The 24,977-nt window shown below is 52.0% G+C and overlaps 1 protein-coding gene across 1 annotated transcript in view; it reads right to left on the bottom strand.

The window, feature by feature from the left end:
- Positions 1–13,174: 13,174 nt before the first annotated feature.
- The window catches only part of LOC138774495 (solute carrier family 22 member 7-like), a 66,412-nt gene continuing 54,609 nt past the window's right edge, over positions 13,175–24,977 (bottom strand). Inside the window, exons 7-10 of the mRNA XM_069955416.1 lie at positions 16,614–16,828; positions 15,195–15,297; positions 14,556–14,762; positions 13,175–13,961 (exon numbers count right to left, since the gene is read on the bottom strand). Of these exons, the coding sequence (XP_069811517.1) occupies positions 13,175–13,961; positions 14,556–14,762; positions 15,195–15,297; positions 16,614–16,828 (1,312 nt within the window). The remainder of the gene's footprint in view (positions 13,962–14,555; positions 14,763–15,194; positions 15,298–16,613; positions 16,829–24,977) is intronic.

Below are 24,977 nucleotides of genomic sequence, written 5' to 3'. Positions count from 1 at the left end.
GCCCCAGCGCTCTACTCTCCTCAGTACATTACAGGCCGCACTGCCCCAGCGCTCTCCTCTCCCCAATACATTACAGGCCGCACTGCCCCAGCGCTCTCCTCTCCTCAGTACATTACAGGCCGCATTGCCCCAGCGCTCTCCTCTCCTCAGTACATTACAGGCCGCACTGCCCCAGCGCTCTCCTCTCCTCAGTACATTACAGGCCGCACTGCCCCAGCGCTCTCCTCTCCTCAGTACATTACAGGCCGCACTGCCCCAGCGCTCTCCTCTCCTCAGTACATTACAGGGCCGCACTGCCCCAGCGCTCTCCTCTCCTCAGTACATTACAGGCCGCATTGCCCCAGCGCTCTCCTCTCCTCAGTACATTACAGGGCCGCACTGCCCCAGCGCTCTCCTCTCCTCCAGTACATTACAGGGCCGCACTGCCCCAGCGCTCTCCTCTCCCCAGTACATTACCGGCCGCACTGCCCCAGCGCTCTCCTCTCCTCAGTACATTACAGGCCGCACTGCCCCAGCGCTCTCCTCTCCTCAGTACATTACAGGGCCGCACTGCCCCAGCGCTCTCCTCTCCCCAGTACATTACAGGCCGCACTGCCCCAGCGCTCTCCTCTCCTCAGTACATTACAGGCAGCACTGCCCCAGCGCTCTCCTCTCCTCAGTACATTACAGGCCGCACTGCCCCAGCGCTCTCCTCTCCTCAGTACATTACAGGCCGCACTGCCCCAGCGCTCTCCTCTCCTCAGTACATTACAGGGCCGCACTGCCCCAGCGCTCTCCTCTCCTCAGTACATTACAGGCCGCACTGCCCAGCGCTCTCCTCTCCTCAGTACATTACAGGCCGCACTGCCCCAGCGCTCTCCTCTCCTCAGTACATTACAGGCCGCACTGCCCCAACGCTCTCCTCTCCTCAGTACATTACAGGCCGCACTGCCCCAGCGCTCTCCTCTCCTCAGTACATTACAGGGCCGCACTGCCCAGCGCTCTCCTCTCCTCAGTACATTACAGGGCCGCACTGCCCCAGCGCTCTCCTCTCCCCAGTACATTACAGGGCCGCACTGCCCCAGCGCTCTCCTCTCCTCAGTACATTACAGGCCGCACTGCCCCAGCGCTCTCCTCTCCCCAGTACATTACAGGCCGCACTGCCCCAGCGCTCTCCTCTCCCCAGTACATTACAGGCCGCACTGCCCCAGCGCTCTCCTCTCCTCAGTACATTACAGGGCCGCACTGCCCCAGCGCTCTCCTCTCCTCAGAACATTACAGGGCCGCACTGCCCCAGCGCTCTCCTCTCCCCAGTACATTACAGGGCCGCACTGCCCCAGCGCTCTCCTCTCCTCAGTACATTACAGGCCGCACTGCCCCAGCGCTCTCCTCTCCTCAGTACATTACAGGCCGCACTGCCCCAGCGCTCTCCTCTCCTCAGTACATTACAGGGCCGCACTGCCCCAGCGCTCTCCTCTCCTCAGTACATTACAGGGCCGCACTGCCCCAGCGCTCTCCTCTCCCCAGTACATACAGGCTGCACTGCCCCAGCGCTCTCCTCTCCTCAGTACATTACAGGCCGCACTGCCCCAGCGCTCTCCTCTCCCCAGTACATTACAGGCCGCACTGCCCCAGCGCTCTCCTCTCCCCAGTACATTACAGGCCGCACTGCCCCAGCGCTCTCCTCTCCCCAGTACATTACAGGGCCGCACTGCCCCAGCGCTCTCCTCTCCTCAGTACATTACAGGCCGCACTGCCCCAGCGCTCTCCTCTCCCCCGTACATTACAGGCCGCACTGCCCCAGCGCTCTCCTCTCCTCAGTACATTACAGGCCGCACTGCCCCAGCGCTCTCCTCTCCTCAGTACATTACAGGGCCGCACTGCCCCAGCGCTCTCCTCTCCTCAGTACATTACAGGGCAGCACTGCCCCAGCGCTCTCCTCTCCCCAGTACATTACAGGCCGCACTGCCCCAGCGCTCTCCTCTCCTCAGTACATTACAGGGCCGCACTGCCCCAGCGCTCTCCTCAGTACATTACAGGCCGCACTGCCCCAGCGCTCTCCTCTCCTCAGTACATTACAGGCCGCACTGCCCCAGCGCTCTCCTCTCCCCAGTACATTACAGGCCGCACTGCCCCAGCGCTCTCCTCTCCTCAGTACATTACAGGCCGCACTGCCCCAGCGCTCTCCTCTCCTCTCCTCAGTACATTACAGGCCGCACTGCCCCAGCGCTCTCCTCTCCTCAGTACATTACAGGCCGCACTGCCCCAGCGCTCTCCTCTCCCCAGTACATTACAGGCCGCACTGCCCCAGCGCTCTCCTCTCCCCAGTACATTACAGGCCGCACTGCCCCAGCGCTCTCTCTCCTCAGTACATTACAGGCCGCACTGCCCCAGTGCTCTCCCTCCCCAGTACATTACAGGCCGCACTGCCCCAGCACTCTCCTCTCCTCAGTACATTACAGGCCGCACTGCCCCAGCGCTCTCCTCTCCCCAGTACATTACAGGCCGCACTGCCCCAGCGCTCTCCTCTCCCCAGTACATTACAGGCCGCACTGCCCCAGCACTCTCCTCTCCTCAGTACATTACAGGCCGCACTGCCCCAGCGCTCTCCTCTCCCCAGTACATTACAGGCCGCACTGCCCCAGCGCTCTCCTCTCCTCAGTACATTACAGGGCCGCACTGCCCCAGCGCTCTCCTCTCCTCAGTACATTACAGGGCCGCACTGCCCCAGCGCTCTCCTCTCCCCAGTACATTACAGGGCCGCACTGCCCCAGCGCTCTCCTCTCCTCAGTACATTACAGGCCGCACTGCCCCAGCGCTCTCCTCTCCTCAGTACATTACAGGCCGCACTGCCCCAGCGCTCTCCTCTCCCCAGTACATTACAGGCCGCACTGCCCCAGCGCTCTCCTCTCCTCAGTACATTACAGGCCGCACTGCCCCAGCGCTCTCCTCTCCCCAGTACATTACAGGCCGCACTGCCCCAGCGCTCTCCTCTCCTCAGTACATTACAGGGCTGCCCCAGCGCTCTCCTCTCCTCAGTACATTACAGGCCGCACTGCCCCAGCGCTCTCCTCTCCTCAGTACATTACAGGGCCGCACTGCCCCAGCGCTCTCCTCTCCTCAGTACATTACAGGGCCGCACTGCCCCAGCGCTCTCCTCTCCTCAGTACATTACAGGCCGCACTGCCCCAGCGCTCTCCTCTCCTCAGTACATTACAGGCAGCACTGCCCCAGCGCTCTCCTCTCCTCAGTACATTACAGGCCGCACTGCCCCAGCGCTCTCCTCTCCTCAGTACATTACAGGCCGCACTGCCCCAGCGCTCTCCTCTCCTCAGTACATTACAGGGCCGCACTGCCCCAGCGCTCTCCTCTCCTCAGTACATTACAGGCCGCACTGCCCCCCTCTCCTCAGTACATTACAGGCCGCACTGCCCCAGCGCTCTCCTCTCCCCAGTACATTACAGGCCGCACTGCCCCAGCGCTCTCCTCTCCCCAGTACATTACAGGGCCGCACTGCCCCAGCGCTCTCCTCTCCTCAGTACATTACAGGCCGCACTGCCCCAGCGCTCTCCTCTCCTCAAATAAATAAGCTGCAGGGCCGGCCTGTGATGTGGGCGGCTGAAGCTCCTCCCCCTCTGTTAAGCCCCGCCCCTTGTGTACTGGTCCCATGTTCCTCCTGGCCCGGGACGTCTTCCCCCAGCAGGCCTTGGGATGGTTATGTGTGGGGCCTCACAGCAGCTGCAGGAGATCAGCAGTGTGGAGAGCAGGAGGCTACAGGCTGCTAACCTCCAGCTACAGGGCTTCCTGACCATCCCCCTGCTGTCCTGGGCTCCCTGCTGTATATGTCAGGTACCTGGGGCTGTAGATAGCAGGGAGGTCGGGACAGAGAGGAGGGGGGAGTCTGCAGAGCTGGGCTGGGAGAAGAAAACACACAGACACAGAAAGACACACACACACATACACACACAGACACACACACACAGACACACACACACACAGACACACATACAGACACACACACACAGACACAAGCCTAACGTGTAAAGATTATATATATATCTATCTTTACACGTTAGGCTTGGTTCCCATTTGTGTTTTTTTCCCTGCTCCTGAGCATTGAAGGAGAAGAATGAAAAAAAAAACCCTGCACATGCTGTAAAACTGCTCCAGATAAACACTTACAGAACAATACACACCCATACAGACCCTTACAGTACAATATACACCCATACAGACCCTTACAGTACAATATACACCCATACAGTACAATATACATCCATACAGACCCTTACAGTACAATATACACCCATACAGAACCATACAGAACCATACAGTACAATACACACCCATACAGAACCATACAGTACAATACACACCCATACAGAGCCATACAGTACAATATACACCCATACAGTACCATACAGTACAATATACACCCATACACACCCATACAGTACAATATACACCCATACAGTACAATACACACCCATACAGAACCATACAGTACAATATACACCCATACAGAACCATACAGTACAATATACACCCATACAGAACCATACAGTACAATACACACCCATACAGAACCATACAGTACAATACACACCCATACAGAACCATACAGTACAATATACACCCATACAGTACAATATACACCCATACAGACCCGTACAGTACCATATACACCCATATAGACCCGTACAGTACAATATACACCCATACAGACCCGTACAGTACAATATACACCCATACAGACCCATACAGTACCATATACACCCATACAGACCCGCACAGTACAATATACACCCATACAGAACCATACATTACAATATACACCCATACAGTACAATATACACCCATACAGAACCATACAGTACAATATACACCCATACAGTACAATATACACCCAGACAGAACCGTACAGTACAATATACACCCATACAGAACCATACAGTACAATATACACCCATACAGTACAATATACACCCATACAGAGCCATACAGTGCAATATACACCCATACAGAACCGTACAGTACCATATACACCCATACAGTACAATATACACCCATACAGAACCATACAGTACAATATACACCTATACAGACCCACACAGTACAATATACACCCATACAGTACAATATACACCCATACAGAACCATACAGTACAATATACACCCATACAGAGCCATACAGTACAATATACACCCATACAGTACAATATACACCCATACAGACCCTTACAGTACAATATACACCCATACAGAACCATACAGTACCATATACACCCATACAGACCCATACAGTAAAATATACACCCATACAGAACCATACAGTACAATATACACCCATACAGTACAATATACACCCATACAGAACCATACAGTACAATATACACCCATACAGTACAATATACACCCATACAGAACCATACAGCACAATATACACCCATACAGAACCATACAGTACAATATACACCCATACAGACCCATACAGTACCATATACACCCATACAGTACAATATACACCCATACAGAACCATATAGTACAATATACACCCATACAGAACCATACAGTACAATATACACCCATACAGAACTATACAGTACAATATACACCCATACAGAGCCATACAGTACAATATACACCCATACAGTACAATATACATCCATACAGACCCTTACAGTACAATATACACCCATACAGAACCATACAGAACCATACAGTACAATACACACCCATACAGAACCATACAGTACAATACACACCCATACAGAGCCATACAGTACAATATACACCCATACAGTACCATACAGTACAATATACACCCATACACACCCATACAGTACAATATACACCCATACAGTACAATACACACCCATACAGAACCATACAGTACAATATACACCCATACAGTACAATATACACCCATACAGAACCATACAGTACAATATACACCCATACAGAACCATACAGTACAATACACACCCATACAGAACCATACAGTACAATACACACCCATACAGAACCATACAGTACAATATACACCCATACAGTACAATATACACCCATACAGACCCGTACAGTACCATATACACCCATATAGACCCGTACAGTACAATATACACCCATACAGACCCGTACAGTACAATATACACCCATACAGACCCATACAGTACCATATACACCCATACAGACCCGCACAGTACAATATACACCCATACAGTACAATATACACCCAGACAGAGCCATACAGTACAATATACACCCATACAGAACTATACAGTACAATATACACCCATACAGAACCATACAGTACAATATACACCCATACAGAACTATACAGTACAATATACACCCATACAGACCCATACAGTACAATATACACCCATACAGACCCGTACAGTACAATATACACCCATACAGTACAATATACACCCATACAGAACCATACAGTACAATATACACCCATACAGAACCATACAGTACAATATACACCCATACAGTACAATATACACCCATACAGAACCATACAGTACAATATACACCCATACAGAACCATACAGTACAATATACATCCATACAGACCCACACAGTACAATATACACCCATACAGTACAATATACACCCATACAGAGCCATACAGTACAATATACACCCATACAGTACAATATACACCCATACAGTACAATATACACCCATACAGAACCATACAGTACCATATACACCCATACAGTACAATATACACCCATACAGAACCATACAGTACAATATACACCCATACAGAACCATATAGTACAATATACACCCATACAGAACAATATACACCCATACAGACCCATACAGTACAATATACACCCATACAGAACAATATACACCCATACAGACCCATACAGTACAATATACACCCATACAGAACAATATACACCCATACAGACCCATACAGTACAATACACACCCATACAGACCCATACAGTACAATATACACCCACACAGACCCATACAGTACAATATACACCCATACAGTACAATACACACCCATACAGACCCATACAGTACAATATACACCCATACAGTACAATATACACCCATACAGAACCATACAGTACCATATACACCCATACAGACCCATACAGTACAATATACACCCATACAGACCCATACAGTACAATATACAGCCATACAGTACAATATACACCCATACAGACCCGTAGAGTACCATATACACCCATACAGTACAATATACACCCATACAGACCCATACAGTACAATATATACCCATACAGAACCATATAGTACAATATACACCCATACAGAACCATACAGTACAATATACACCCATACAGTACAATATACACCCATACAGTACAATATACACCATACAGACCCATACAGTACAATATACACCCATACAGTACAATATACACCCATACAGAACCGTACAGTACAATATACACCCATACAGACCCATACAGTACAATATACACTCATACAGTACAATATACACCCATATAGTACAATATACACCCATACAGAACCATATAGTACAATATACACCCATACAGAACCATACAGTACAATATACACCCATACAGAACCATACAGTACAATATACACTCATACAGTACAATATACACCCATACAGAACCATACAGTGCAATATACACCCATACAGAACCATACAGTACAATATACACTCATACAGTACAATATACACCCATACAGAACCATACAGTACCATATACACCCATACAGAACCATACAGTACCATATACACCCATACAGAACCATACAGTACAATATACACTCATACAGTACAATATACACCCATACAGAACCATACAGTACAATATACACCCATACAGTACAATATACACCCATACAGAACCATACAGTACAATACACACCCATACAGACCCATACAGTACAATATACACCCATACAGAACCATACAGTACAATATACACCCATACAGACCCATACAGTACAATATACACTCATACAGTACAATATACACCCATACAGAACCATACAGTACAATATACACCCATACAGTACCATACAAACCCATACAGAACCGTACAGTACAATATACACCCATACAGAGCAATATACACCCATACAGTACAATATACACCAATATACACCCATATAGTACTATACAGTACAATATACACCCATACAGTACAATATACACCCATACAGTACAATATACACCCATACAGAACCATACAGAACAATATACACCCATACAGAACAATATACACCCATACAGAACCATACAGTACAATATACACCCATACAGAACCATACAGTGCAATATACACCCATACAGAACCGTACAGTACAATATACACCCATACAGAACCATACAGTACAATATACACCCATACAGTACAATATACACCCATACAGAGCCATACAGTGCAATATACACCCATACAGAACCGTACAGTACAATATACACCCATACAGAACCATACAGTACAATATACACCCATACAGTACAATATACACCCATACAGACCCACACAGTACAATATACACCCATACAGTACAATATACACCCATACTGAACCATACAGTACAATATACACCCATACAGTACAATATACACCCATACAGTACAATATAATATAATATACACCCATACAGACCCATACAGTACAATATACACTCATACAGAGCCATACAGTACCATATACACCCATACAGTACAATATACACCCATACAGACCCTTACAGTACAATATACACCCATACAGTACAATATACACCCATACAGAACCATACAGTACAATATACACCCATACAGAGCCATACAGTACAATATACACCCATACAGTACAATATACATCCATACAGAACCATACAGTACAATATACACCCATACAGAGCCATACAGTACAATATACACCCATACAGTACAATATACACCCATACAGAACCATACAGTACAATATACACCCATACAGAGCCATACAGTACAATATACACCCATACAGTACAATATACATCCATACAGTACAATATACACCCATACAGAACCATACAGTACAATATACACCCATACAGAGCCATACAGTACAATATACACCCATACAGTACAATATACATCCATACAGAACCATACAGTACAATATACACCCATACAGAGCCATACAGTACAATATACACCCATACAGTACAATATACACCCATACAGTACAATATACACCCATACAGAACCATACAGTACAATATACACCCATACAGACCCATACAGTACAATATACACCATACAGACCCATGCAGTACAATATACACCCATACAGTACAATATACACCCATACAGTACAATATACACCCATACAGAACCATACAGTACAATATACACCCATACAGAACAATATACACCCATACAGTACAATATACACCCATACAGAACCATATAGTACAATATACACCCATACAGAACCGTACAGTACAGTATACACCCATACAGTACCATATAAAGCCATACAGAACCATACAGTACAATATACACCCATACAGAACCGTACAGTACAATATACACCCATACAGAACAATACAGTGCAATATACACCCATACAGAACCGTACAGTACAGTATACACCCATACAGACCCATACAGTACCATATAAACCCATACAGAACCATACAGTACAATATACACCCATACAGAACCATACAGTACAATATACACCCATACAGAACCGTACAGTACAATATACACCCATACAGAACCATACAGTACAATATACACCCATACAGACCCACACAGTACAATATACACCCATACAGTACAATATACACCCATACAGAACTGTACAGTACAATATACACCCATACAGAACCATACAGTACAATATACACCCATACAGAACAATATACACCCATACAGTACAATATACACCCATACAGAACCGTACAGTACAATATACACCCATACAGAGCCATACAGTACAATATATACCCATACAGAGCCATATAGTACAATATACACCCATACAGAACCATACAGTACAATATACACCCATACAGAACCGTACAGTACAATATACACCCATACAGAACCATACAGTACAATATACACCCATACAGACCCATACATTACAATATACACCCATACAGAACAATACAGTACAATATACACCCATACAGAACAATACAGTGCAATATACACCCATACAGAACAATACAGTGCAATATACACCCATACAGAACCGTACAGTACAGTATACACCCATACAGACCCATACAGTACCATATAAACCTATACAGAACCATACAGTACAATATACACCCATACAGAACCATACAGTACAATATACACCCATACAGAACCGTACAGTATAATATACACCCATACAGAACCATACAGTACAATATACACCCATACAGACCCACACAGTACAATATACACCCATACAGTACAATATACACCCATACAGCACCGTACAGTACAATATACACCCATACAGAACCATACAGTACAATATACACCCATACAGAACAATATACACCCATACAGTACAATATACACCCATACAGAACCGTACAGTACAATATACACCCATACAGAGCCATACAGTACAATATATACCCATACAGAGCCATATAGTACAATATACACCCATACAGAGCCATACAGTACCATATACACCCATACAGAGCCATACAGTACAATATACACCCATACAGAACCATACAGTACAATACACACCCATACAGAACCATACAGTACAATACACACCCATACAGAGCCATACAGTACAATATACACCCATACAGAACCATACAGTACAATATACACCCATACAGTACAATATACACCCATACAGTACAATATACACCCATACAGTACAATATACACCCATACAGAGCCATACAGTACCATAAACACCCATAAGTAGAATATACACCTATACAGAACCATACAGTACAATATACACCCATACGGAGCCATACAGTACAATATACACCCATACAGTACAATATACACCCATACAGAACCATACAGTACAATATACACCCATACAGACCCACACAGTACAATATACACCCATACAGTACAATATACACCCATACAGAACCGTACAGTACAATATATACCCATACAGAGCCATATAGTACAATATACACCCATACAGAGCCATACAGTACAATATACACCCATACAGTACCATATACACCCATACAGAGCCATACAGTACAATATACACCCATACAGAGCCATACAGTACCATAAACACCCATAAGTAGAATATACACCTATACAGAACCATACAGTACAATATACACCCATACGGAGCCAAACAGTACAATATACACCCATACAGACCCATACAGTACAATATACACCCATACAGTACAATATACACCCATACAGACCCATACAGTACAATATACACCCATGCAGTACAATATACACCCATACAGACCCATACAGTACAATATACACCCATACAGTACAATATACACCCATACAGAACCGTACAGTACAATATACACCCATACAGTACAATATACACCCATACGGAGCCATACAGTACAATATACACCCATACAGTACAATATACACCCATACAGACCCATACAGTACAATATACACCCACATGGGGCTGCACAGCACAAGGTTAGGGGGGAGGGGGATGCGGGGATTTGATCTTGGGTCGGGGGGCCCAGTTCATAGCTTTGCCCAGGGGCCCATAGTTTTGTTAAGACGGCCCTGCCCTGTAGGAGTTAGTTAGTTCTTGGTGGGAGGAAGCAGGGAGTTCTGCTCTAGTTCCCAGAGCGAGTGGATGTGTGAGAACCAGCTCAGCTACAGTGTTCTTCTAGAGAGACTTCAGACTACAATGTAGTGCTAAGCTACCATCAGGGGAGAGAAGCCAAAGAGGGAACACCTTGCCCCCGCCAGGAACCTCTCTAAAATATGCAGGGCATCTACCTGAAGCTATAGGAATTGACCCCAGTGGGACAAAGCTACGGTTCGTCTACGTATCCCACTGTGCAGTGCAGGACAAAAAGGAAACCCCGGGAGTCTGCTTCACCCAGATAACAAATGTTCATACTACACACCTAGGACGGGTTGCCCGCAACTAGGGAGCATAAGGTGGTCAGGGACATCAAGTCATATGTGAGTACAAGTACATAGGGCAGGGCCCCTCTGGCAACTCCTCTCTCTCTACTGTAAGCACTCACTACTTCAAGCACCTGCTCTGTGAGCACCTAAGTTATTACCAGCTGTACCAATTGTATTGCACTGGACTGTATCCAGCTACTCGTTTTCTCGTATTGCACTACGGTTACCTCCAGTAAACTGTCCTACTTTTGCCAACGCACTAGACTCTGGCTTCCTCCTTGCACACCTGCACCTACACACACCTGTACACTTGGGTTACCTCCTCCGTACTGTGGTGCTGCTGTGCCAACTGTCCGGGGTGGGTCCGACACCACTCCAGGCTACCATGACAAGTGCCCAAGTGACCCTAGACCCACTCAGCTACCACACCACTGCTGACCCGGAGACGCCAGCATGGCCGGTCACCACAGTCACAGCCAAAAAGAAGGGGGGGGGGGCATAAGGGGTCACAACCAGAGAAAACGAGGGAGCATAAGGGGTCACAACCAAAGAGAGGGGCATAAGGGGTCACAACCAGAGAGGGCGGCATAAGGGGTCACAACCAGAGAGAGAAGGGGCATAAGGGGTCACAACCAGAGAAAGCGAGGGGGCATAAGGGGTCACAACCAGAGGGGGGTATAAGGGGTCAAAATCAGAGAGAGAAGGGGCATAAGGAGTCACAATCAGAGAGAGGGGCATAAGGGGTCACAACCAGATAGAGAGGGCATGAGGGGGTCACTGCGGACATCATTGTGGTGCAGGGATCCCCAATCTCATGTGAGTAAGGGGGCTCCAGCAGAATAAAGGGGAGCATAGAGGTCTCACAGGCAGCAATGTAACATGCATCCAAAGATCCCAGGGGGCAGTGGCTGGGGGAACTTCCTAAGCTGTATCCAGCTGGACTCCCTAGGACTGCATCCAGCTTCTCCAGCATTTGGGTTGGGATGAATGTTACTGACCCCAACGTTACAGCAAGTTCCCTTAACACTAATTGTTGGCGAGTAAAGACAATAGACTGTAAGTGTCAGACGGTTTATTGTGTTATGACATTTGTGGCATACTACTGAGATCAGTCACTGGGGGAGGGCTTCCTGTGCTGACTCCTCGGCTCCTGGGGCAGAGTCTTGGGGGAGGGCTTCCTGCGCTGACTCCTCGGCTCCTGGGGCAGAGTCTTGGGGGAGGGCTTCCTGCGCTGACTCCTCGGCTCCTGGGGCAGAGTCTTGGGGGAGGGCTTCCTGCGCTGACTCCTCGGCTCCTGGGGCAGAGTCTTGGGGGAGGGCTTCCTGCGCTGACTCCTCGGCTCCTGGGGCAGAGTCTTGGGGGAGGGCTTCCTGCGCTGACTCCTCGGCTCCTGGGGCAGAGTCTTGGGGGAGGGCTTCCTGCGCTGACTCCTTGGCTCCTGGGGCAGAGTCTTGGGGGAGGGCTTCCTGCGCTGACTCCTCGGCTCCCGGGGGAGAGTCTTGGGGGAGGGCTTCCTGCGCTGACTCTTCGGCTCCTGGGGCACAGTCTTGGGGGAGGGCTTCCTGCGCTAACTCCTCGGCTCCTGGGGCACAGTCTTGGGGGAGGGCTTCCTGCACTGATTCCTCAGCTCCTGGGCCAGAGTATTGTGGGAGGGCTTCCTGCGCTGACTCCTCGGCTCCTGGGGCAGAGTATTGTGGGAGGGCTTCCTGCGCTGACTCCTCGGCTCCTGGGGCAGAGTATTGTGGGAGGGCTTCCTGCGCTGACTCTTCGGCTCCTGGGGCAGAGTCTTGGGGGAGGGCTTCCTGCATTGAATCCTCAGCAGGGTCTTGTCTCTGGGGGGCTTGGCCATTCCCATAAGTAGAGATGTTGCCTCCTGCCACCCGCAGGAAAACGAGATCTCTGCAGAGAAACAGGAAATTATTGGCACCACAAGCAGCCATAAAGTGAGGACACAGGAACTGCTGTTGGTCAGCCTCTGGTTCAGCTGAACTGACACTGCGTACCCATACTAACCTAACCCTGACATATCACCTGCCTATCCCTACCTAACACTGCCACACTGCTTGCCTATCAATACCTAACACTGCCTTCCTATCCCTACTTAACACTGCCTATCTATGCTTACCTAACACGGACACACTGCCTGCCTATCCCTACCTACCACACTGCCTGCCTATCCCTACCTACCACACTGCCTGCCTATCCCTACCTACCACACTGCCTGCCTATCCCTACCTGCCACACTGCCTGCCTATCCCTACCTGCCACACTGCCTGTCTATCCCTACCTAACACACACATTGCCTGCCTATCCCTACCTACAGGCTGCACGTGGTGTCAGGATCAGGGTGCAGCATTCTACATTGAGATTATACAGTACTTAGGGGGAGATACAGAGAGGGGTGGGGCCTATCCCATCTATATACTCTTGAGTGTCTCATGGGGTCTGTTGTCCCTCAGCTTTTAGGAAGAGTAGTTCCCTCAGATACATTACCGATGCCGCTCCACCTCCTGGATGGTTTCTCGTAGCTGGATGTTACAGGTCTCGGTTAGGAAGAAAGCGGCAGCTCCAGAGAGCAGGGACATGGAGCTGAAGACCACCGAGGGCAGGAGCGGCCACAAGTCGTCCAGCAGAATGACCAGCGGAGCCACTGAGCTGCCCAGTCTGGTCATAAAGGAGCAGAAGCCAAGGCCGGTCTGTCTGCAGAAGCCAGAGGACAACTGTTATGGTGGATGTTGGAGGAGAAGTGTCTACAACTTAGGTGTCAGAACCCTCAACATCACAGGTATGGACAGAATACGGCCCAGGTGAAGAACGTGGCTACCAGGTGTGCAGCTGAACCTCCTAGGCTTCCTCCACCATGAGAACAGTAAGGTGACACACACGTGAAGGATGGTATGGAATTAGAAGAACGTCCATACGCCTCCTGCACTCACAGGAACCCACCTTTTTTTCATGGTGGGGGCCTACTGACACATGGACTTAAGTGTATGGTAGAAAAGGACAGCACCCTGTAACACAAGACTGACACCCATCATGGGTCCACCACACATGGCCACCATTGGTGTTTGGCGGAAGCCACACTACAGATGGTGCAGCCTCATAATAACAAAAATATTGGAGGGAACACACCTGAGGACGGTGGGATACAGCTCAGCCGTGAAAAGGAACGCGGTAGTAAACGAAGCCTCCGAAAAACCTTTCCCAAGGATGGCCACCACGGAACGCCAATGTCCTGACACCAAAAACACAAGGTTATAGCAACTAAAGCCATGTAAGGTATATAAGGAGGTGTGAGGCATATAAGGAGCCATAGTAGTGATGTATATAAGGAGGTATGAGGTATATAAGGAGCCATAGTACTTAAGGAGGTATGAGGCATATAAGGAGTGATAGTGAGGTATATAAGGAAGTGTAAGGCATATAAGGAGTGATAGTGAGGTATATAAGGAGGTATGAGGTATAGTGGAGCAAGAGTTATATAAGTAGGTATGAGGTATATAAGGAGCGATAGTAATGATGTATATAAGGAGGTATGAGGCATATAAGGAGCCATAGTAATGATGTATATAAGGAGGTATGAGGCATATAAGGAGCCATAGTAATGATGTATATAAGGAGGTATGAGGCATATAAGGAGCCATAGTAATGATGTATATAAGGAGGTATGAGGCATATAAGGAGCCATAGTAATGATGTATATAAGGAGGTATGAGGCATATAAGGAGCCATAGTAGTGATATATATAAGGAGGTATGAGGCATATAAGGAGCCATAGTAGTGATGTATATAGGAGGTATGAGGTATATAAGGAGCCATAGTAGTGATGTATATAGGAGGTATGAGGTATATAAGGAGCCATAGTAGTGATGTATTTAGGAGGTATGAGGTATATAAGGAGCCATAGTAGTGATGTATATAGGATTTATGAGGTATATAAGGAGCCATAGTAGTGATATATATAAGGAGGTATGAGGTATATAAGGAGCCATAGTAGTGATGTATATAGGAGGTATGAGGTATATAAGGAGCCATAGTAGTGATGTATATAAGGAGGTATGAGGTATATAAGGAGCCATAGTAGTGATGTATATAGGAGGGATGAGGTATATAAGGAGCCATAGTAGTGATGTATATAGGAGGGATGAGGTATATAAGGAGCCATAGTAGTGAGGTTACCTGGAGGTATGTGGTATATAAGGAGCCATAGTAGTGATGTATATAGGAGGTATGAGGCATATAAGGAGCCATAGTAGTGATGTATATAGGAGGGATGAGGTATATAAGGAGCCATAGTAGTGAGGTTACCTGGAGGTATGTGGTATATAAGGAGCCATAGTAGTGATGTATATAGGAGGTATGAGGCATATAAGGAGCCATAGTAGTGATGTATATAAGGAGGTATAAGGTATATAAGGAGCCATAGTAGTGATATATATAAGGAGCAATAGTAGTGATATATATAAGTAGGTATGAGGTATATAAGGAGCCATAGTAGTGATGTATATAAGGAGGTATGAGGCATATAAGGAGCCATAGTAATGAGGTTACCTAGAGGTATGAGGCATGTAAGTCCTATACATGCAGAGGTGATAATCAGGGACCATCCTTGGCATCGCTTGCGCCCAATGCGATCCAGTAGGAGGTAGACACCGACCTTTGCTGGGATCTCTATGGCACCAAAGATGAAGTGGGTGAGATATGGACTGAGGCTGAATCCAGTGACGTGAAAGCTGATGCCATAGTAGCTGAAGGCAACACCAAACCTGTGGGGAGTCGAAAGTTACTATGACACTGCAGCACAGGGAACGGGGAGCAAAGGAAACGGGGGAGCAGAGGAAACGGGGGGAGCTAGAGGAGCAGAGGAAACGGGGGGAGCTAGAGGAGCAGAGGAAACGGGGGGAGCTAGAGGAGCAGAGAAAACGGGGGGAGCTAGAGGAGCAGAGGAAACGGGGAGAGCTAGAGGAGCAGAGGGGAGCAGAGGAAACGGGGGGAGCTAGAGGAGCAGAGGGAACAGGGGGAGCTAGAGGGGAGCAGAGGAAACGGGGGGAGCTAGAGGAGCAGAGGAAATGGGGGGAGCTAGAGGAGCAGAGGAAACGGGGGGAGCTAGAGGAGCAGAGGAAACGGGGGGAGCTAGAGGAGCAGAGGATACAGGGGGAGCTAGAGGAGCAGAGGAAACAGGGGGAGCTAGAGGAGCAGAGGGGAGCAGAGGAAACGGGGGGAGCTAGAGGAGCAGAGGAAACAGGGGGAGCTAGAGGAGCAGAGGATACAGGGGGAGCTAGAGGAGCAGAGGAAACAGGGGGAGCTAGAGGAGCAGAGGGGAGCAGAGGAAACGGGGGGAGCTAGAGGAGCAGAGGAAACGGGGGGAGCTAGAGGAGCAGAGGAAACGGGGGGAGCTAGAGGAGCAGAGGGGAGCAGAGGAAACGGGGGGAGCTAGAGGAGCAAAGGGGAGCAGAGGAAACGGGGGGAGCTAGAGGAGCAGAGGAAACGGGGGGATCTAGATGAGCAGAGGAAAAGGGGGGAATCTAGATGAGCAGAGGAAACGGGGGGAGCTAGAGGAGCAGAGGAAACGGGGGGAGCTAGAGGAGCAGAGAAAACGGAGGGAGCTAGAGGAGCAGAGGAAACGGAGGGAGCTAGAGGAGCAGAGGAAACGGGGGGAGCTAGAGGAGCAGAGGGAACGGGGGGGAGCAGGGGAAATAGGGAGCAGGAGGAGCAGAGGGGAGCAGAGGAAACAGGGGTAGCTAGAGGAGCAGAGGAAACGGGGGGAGCTAGAGGAGCAGAGGAAACGGGGGGAGCTAGAGGAGCAGAGGAAACGGGGGGAGCTAGAGGAGCAGAGGAAACGGGGGGAGCTGGAGGAGCAGAGGAAACGGGGGGAGCTGGAGGAGCAAAGGGGAGCAGAGGAAACGGGGGGAGCTAGAGGAGCAGAGGAAACGGGGGGAGCTAGAGGAGCAAAGGGGAGCAGAGGAAACGGGGGGAGCTAGAGGAGCAGAGGAAACGGGGGGAGCTAGAGGAGCAGAGGAAACGGGGGGAGCTAGAGGAGCAGAGGAAACGGGGGGAGCTAGAGGAGCAGAGGAAACGGGGGGAGCTAGAGGAGCAGAGGAAACGGGGGGAGCTAGAGGAGCAGAGGATACAGGGGGAGCTAGAGGAGCAAAGGGGAGCAGAGGAAACGGGGGGAGCTAGAGGAGCAGAGGAAACGGGGGGAGCTAGAGGAGCAAAGGGGAGCAGAGGAAACGGGGGGAGCTAGAGGAGCAGAGGAAACGGGGGGAGCTAGAGGAGCAGAGGAAACGGGGGGAGCTAGAGGAGCAAAGGGGAGCAGAGGAAACGGGGGAGCTAGAGGAGCAGAGGAAATGGGGGGAGCTAGAGGAGCAGAGGAAACGGGGGGAGCTAGAGGAGCAAAGGGGAGCAGAGGAAACGGGGGGAGCTAGAGGAGCACAGGAAACAGGGGGAGCTAGAGGAGCAAAGGGGAGCAGAGGAAACGGGGGGAGCTAGAGGAGCAGAGGAAACAGGGGGAGCTAGAGGAGCAGAGGAAACGGGGGGAGCTAGAGGAGCAGAGGGGAGCAGAGGAAACGGGGGGAGCTAGAGGAGCAGAGGGGAGCAGAGGAAACGGGGGGAGCTAGAGGAGCAGAGGAAACGGGGGGAGCTAGAGGAGCAGAGGAAACGGGGGGAGCTAGAGGAGCAGAGGAAACGGGGGAGCTAGAGGAGCAGAGGAAACGGGGGGAGCTAGAGGAGCAGAGGGAACGGGGGGAGCTAGAGGAGCAGAGGGAACGGGGGGGAGCAGAGGAAATAGGGAGCAGGAGGAGCAGAGGGGAGCAGAGGAAACAGGGGGAGCTAGTGGAGCAGAGGAAACGGGGGGAGCTAGAGGAGCAGTGGGGAGCAGAGGAAACGGGGGGAGCTAGAGGAGCAAAGGGGAGCAGAGGAAACGGGGGGAGCTAGAGGAGCAGAGGAAACGGGGGGAGCTAGAGGAGCAGAGGGGAGCAGAGGGAACGGGGGGAGCTAAAGGAGCAGAGGAAACGGGGGGAGCTAGAGGAGCAGAGGGGAGCAGAGGAAACAGGGGGGGGTAGAGGAGCAGAGGGGAGCTAGAGGAGCAGAGGGGAGCAGAGGAAACGGGGGGAGCTAGAGGAGCAGAGGAAACGGGGAGAGTTAGAGGAGCAGAGGAAACGGGGGGAGCTAGAGGAGCAGAGGAAACGGGGGGAGCTAAAGGAGCAGAGGAAACGGGGGGAGCTAGAGGAGCAGAGGAAATGGGGGGAGCTAGAGGAGCAGAGGAAACGGGGGGAGCTAAAGGAGCAGAGGAAACGGGGGGAGCTAGAGGAGCAGAGGAAACGGGGGGAGCTAGAGGAGCAGAGGAAACGGGGGGAGCTAGAGGAGCAGAGGAAATGGGGGGAGCTAGAGGAGCAAAGGGGAGCAGAGGAAACGGGGGGAGCTAGAGGAGCAGAGGGGAGCAGAGGAAACGGGGGGAGCTAAAGGAGCAGAGGAAACGGGGGGAGCTAGGGGAGCAGAGGAAACGGGGGGAGCTAGAGGAGCAGAGGGGAGCTAGAGGAGCAGAGGAAATGGGGGGAGCTAGAGGAGCAGAGGAAACGGGGGGAGCTAGAGGAGCAGAGGAAACGGGGGGAGCTAGAGGAGCAGAGGAAACGGGGGAAGCTAGAGGAGCAGAGGAAACGGGGGGAGCTAGAGGAGCAGAGGAAACGGGGGGAGCTAGAGGAGCAAAGGGGAGCAGAGGAAACAGGGGGAGCTAGAGGAGCAGAGGAAACGGGGGGAGCTAGAGGAGCAGAGGAAACGGGGGGAGCTAGAGGAGCAGAGGAAACAGGGGGAGCTAGAGGAGCAGAGGAAACGGGGAGCTAGAGGAGCAGAGGAAACGGGGGGAGCTAGAGGAGCAGAGGGGAGCAGAGGAAACGGGGGGAGCTAGAGGAGCAGAGGATACAGGGGGAGCTAGAGGAGCAGAGGAAACGGGGGGAGCTAGAGGAGCAGAGGGGAGCAGAGGAAATGGGGGAGCTAGAGGAGCAGAGGAAACGGGGGGAGCTAGAGGAGCAGAGGAAACGGGGGGAGCTAGAGGAGCAGAGGGGAGCAGAGGAAACGGGGGGAGCTAGAGGAGCAGAGGGGAGCAGAGGAAACAGGGGGAGCTAGAGGAGCAGAGGGGAGCAGAGGAAACGGGGGAAGCTAGAGGAGCAGAGGAAACGGGGGGAGCTAGAGGAGCAGAGGAAACGGGGGGGAGCTAGAGGAGCAGAGGGGAGCAGAGGAAACGGGGGTAGCTAGAGGAGCAGAGGAAACGGGGGTAGCTAGAGGAGCAGAGGAAACGGGGGGAGCTAGAGGAGCAGAGGAAACGGGGGGAGCAGAGGAAATAGGGAGCAGGAGGAGCAGAGGGGAGCAGAAGGTGACGAGGGGAGCCGAAGAAACAGGAGGAGCAGAGGCAGGGGTGTAGCGAGGGGGGGGCACCAGCACAGAGATCAGGATGGCAGTGGATGAGGCAGCCTGGAAGCCTCCTGCCCTCTGTCAGTGTGGGGAGGCAGGCAGGATGTATAGCTGAGCAGCACAGGTACTTCTCATACTGTACTCTCTCCTGACTGCTGTTTAGCTATTGCTGCATTTTTACCGCAATTTTGCTCAAATCAGAACTAAAGAGCAGCCAGGAGACAGTACAGTAAAGGTATTGTGTAGATGGTGAAGGACCTTGACATGTGACTATGATGTCACCGCAGGTCCTGTATGTACACTGCACTATGGAGAAAGAAGAAAGAAAATACAGGTGGGTGGGAAGGGAAGGACAATCAGGGTGCCCAGTCTGGGGCGGGGGGTGAAGGGTGCCCAGTCTAGGGTGGGGGTGGGGGGGTGAAGGGTGCCCAGTCTGGGGTGGAGGGGGGGGGGTGAAGGGTGCCCAGTCTGGGGTGGGGGAGTGAAGGGTGCCCAGTCTGGGGTGGGGGAGTGAAGGGTGCCCATTCTGGGGTGGAGGTTGAAGGGTGCCCAGTCATTGAAGGGTGCCCAGTCTGGGGTGGGGTGGGGGTAAAGGGTGCCCAGTCTGGGGTGGGGGAGTGAAGGGTGCCCAGTCTGGGGTGGGGGAGTGAAGGGTGCCCAGTCTGGGGTGGGGGAGTGAAGGGTGCCCAGTCTGGGGTGGGGGAGTAAAGGGTGCCCAGTCTGGGGTGGGGGGGTGAAGGGTGCCCAGTCTGGGGTGGAGGGTGAAGGGTGCCCAGTCTGGGGTGGGGGAGTGAAGGGTGCCCATTCTGGGGTGGAGGTTGAAGGGTGCCCAGTCATTGAAGGGTGCCCAGTCTGGGGTGGGGTGGGGGTAAAGGGTGCCCAGTCTGGGGTGGGGGAGTGAAGGGTGCCCAGTCTGGGGTGGGGGGGTGAAGGGTGCCCAGTCTGGGGTGGAGGGTGAAGGGTGCCCAGTCTGGGGAGGAGGGCGAAGGGTGCCAAATCTGGGAAAGAGGGTAAAGGGTGCCTAGTCTGGGGTGGGGGGTGAAGGGTGCCTAATCTGGGGAGGAGGGAGAAGGGTGTCCAGTCTGGGGAGGAGGGAGAAGGGTGCCCAGTCTGGGAAAGAGGGTAAAGGGTGCTCTGTCTGGGGTAGAGGGTTAAGGGTGCCCAGTCTGAGGAGGATGATGAAGGGTGCCCACTCTGGGTGGGGAGTGAAGGGTGCACAGTCTGGGAAGGGAATACCGTACTGTAGGTATTGCTGCTGTTGTCTTCGCTGCTGAGCGTACCTGTGCATTAGAAGATGGCACCATAGAATCATATTAAACTGAGTGTCACGCTGGAAATAGATCAGGAAGCTTCACCTCCTAATTCACAGGTACAGACAGCAGGGAGCGGAGACAATGGCCCCTCCACAGGTACAGACAGCGGGGAGCGGAGACAATGGCCCCTCCACAGGTACAGACAGCAGGGGGCGGAGACAATGGCCCTTTCACAGGTACAGACAGCAGGGGGCAGAGACAATGGAGCCTCCACAGGTACAGACAGCAGGGAGCGGAGACAATGGCCCCTCCACAGGTACAGACAGCAGGGAGCGGAGACAATGGAGCCTCCACAGGTACAGACAGCAGGGAGCGGAGACAATGGCCCCTCCACAGGTACAGACAGCGGGGAGCGGAGACAATGGCCCCTCCACAGGTACAGACAGCAGGGGGAGGAGACAATGGCCCTTCCACAGGTACAGACAGCAGGGGGCGGAGACAATCACCCCTCCACAGGTACAGACACCAGGGGGCGGAGACAATGGAGCCTCCACAGGTACAGACACCAGGGGGCGGAGACAATGGGGCCTCCACAGGTACAGACAGCAGGGGGCGGAGACAATGGCCCTTTCACAGGTACAGACAGCGGGGAGCGGAGACAATGGAGCCTCCACAGGTACAGACAGCAGGGAGCGGAGACAATGGCCCCTCCACAGGTACAGGCAGCGGGGAGCGGAGACAATGGCCCCTCCACAGGTACAGACAGCAGGAGGCAGAGACAATGACCCCTCCACAGGTACAGACAGCAGGGGGCGGAGACAATGGCCCTTCCACAGGTACAGACAGTGGGGAGCGGAGACAATGGAGCCTCCACAGGTACAGACACCGGGGGGCGGAGACAATGGAGCCTCCACAGGTGCAGACAGCAGGGGGCGGAGACAATGGCCCCTCCACAGGTACAGACAGCAGGGGGCGTAGACAATGGAGCCTCCACAGGTACAGACAGCAGGGGGCGGAGACAATGGAGCCTCCACAGGTACAAACAGCGGGGAGCGGAGACAATGGAGCCTCCACAGGTACAGACAGCGGGGAGCGGAGACAATGGAGCCTCCACAGGTACAGGCAGCGGGGAGCGGAGACAATGGCCCCTCCACAGGTACAGACAGCAGGGGGCGGAGACAATGGAGCCTCCACAGGTACAGACAGCAGGGGGCGGAGACAATGGAGCCTCCACAGATACAGGCAGCGGGGAGCGGAGACAATGGAGCCTCGACAGATACAGGCAGCGGGGAGCAGAGACAATGTAGCCTCGACAGGTACAGACAGCAGGGGGCGGAGACAATGGCCCCTCCACAGGTACAGACAGCAGGGGGCGGAGACAATGGCCCTTCCACAGGTACAGACAGCAGGGGGAGGAGACAATGGAGCCTCCACAGGTACAGACAGCGGGGAGCGGAGACAATGGAGCCTCCACAGGTACAGACAGCGGGAAGCAGAGACAATGGAGCCTCCACAGGTACAGACAGCAGGAGGCGGAGACAATGAAGCCTCCACAGGTACAGGCAGCAGGGAGCAGAGACAATGGAGCCTCCACAGGTACAGACAGCGGGGAGCGGAGACAATGGAGCCTCCACAGGTACAGGCAGCAGGGAGCTGAGACAATGGAGCCTTCACAGGTACAGACAGCGGGGAGCGGAGACAATGGAGCCTCCACAGGTACAGACAGCAGGGAGCGGAGACAATGGAGCCTCCACAGGTACAGACAGCAGGGGGCAGAGACAATGGAGCCTCCACAGGTACAGACAGCAGGGAGCGGAGACAATGGAGCCTCCACAAGTACAGACAGCGGGGAGCGGAGACAAGGGCCCCTCCACAGGTACAGGCAGCGGGGAGCGGAGACAATGGCCCCTCCACAGGTACAGACAGCAGGGGGCGGAGACAATGGAGCCTCCATAGGTACAGACACCAGGGGGCGGAGACAATGGAGCCTCCACAGGTACAGACAGCAGGGGGCGGAGACAATGGAGCCTCCACAGGTACAGACAGCGGGGAGCAGAGACAATGGAGACTCCACAGGTACAGACAGCAGGGAGCGGAGACAATGGAGCCTCCACAGGTAGAGACAGCAGGGGGCGGAGACAATGGAGCCTCCACAGGTGCAGACAGCAGGGGACGGAGACAATGGAGCCTCCACAGGTACAGACAGCAGGGGGCGGAGACAATGGAGCCTCCACAGGTACACACAGCGGGGAGCGGAGACAATGGAGCCTCCACAGGTACAGACAGCGGGGAGCGGAGACAATGGAGCCTCCACAGGTACAGGCAGCAGGGAGCGGAGACAATGGCCCCTCCACAGGTACAGACAGCAGGGGGCGGAGACAATGGAGCCTCCACAGGTACAGACAGCAGGGGGCGGAGACAATGGAGCCTCCACAGATACAGGCAGCGGGGAGCGGAGACAATGTAGCCTCAACAGGTACAGACAGCAGGGGGCGGAGACAATGGCCCCTCCACAGGTACAGACAGCAGGGGGCGGAGACAATGGCCCTTCCACAGGTACAGACAGCGGGGAGCGGGGACAATCGCCCCTCCACAGGTACAGACAGCAGGGGGCGGAGACAATGGAGCCTCCACAGGTACAGACAGCGGGGAGCGGAGACAATGGAGCCTCCACAGGTACAGACAGCGGGGAGCGGAGACAATGGAGCCTCCACAGGTACAGACAGCAGGGGGAGGAGACAATGGAGCCTCCACAGGTACAGACAGCAGGGGGCAGAGACAATGGAGCCTCCACAGGTACAGGCAGCGGGAAGCGGAGACAATGGAGCCTCCACAGGTACAGACAGCAGGGGGCGGAGACAATGGAGCCTCCACAGGTACAGACAGCAGGGGGTGGAGACAATGGAGCCTCCACAGGTACAGACAGCAGGGGGCGGAGACAATGGAGCCTCCACAGGTACAGGCAGGGCCGCCATCAGGAATTTCGGGGCCCCATACAACCAAAGTGTCTGGGCCCCCCACATTAATAAAAAAAAAAAATAGTGTGTTCGGCCCCACGCCTTGCTGGGAGGTATAATTTGGTTCAGATCAATTCTAGAGAACTGGCTCATATTCCCCATTTTCCCCAGTGGCTTAAAATGTAACCTCTGTTATACAGTTATAAAATTGTAGAAACTAAATGTGAACAAGGTGCAATTTAAATGTCACCATACAGACACTTACTTGTATAGCTGCCTCTTGTGCTCTGTATGCAGTG

The sequence above is a fragment of the Dendropsophus ebraccatus genome, chromosome 15 (genome assembly GCF_027789765.1).
Source record: "Dendropsophus ebraccatus isolate aDenEbr1 chromosome 15, aDenEbr1.pat, whole genome shotgun sequence".
NCBI lineage: Eukaryota > Metazoa > Chordata > Amphibia > Anura > Hylidae > Dendropsophus > Dendropsophus ebraccatus.
This window is presented reverse-complemented; position numbering and strand designations above follow the sequence as displayed.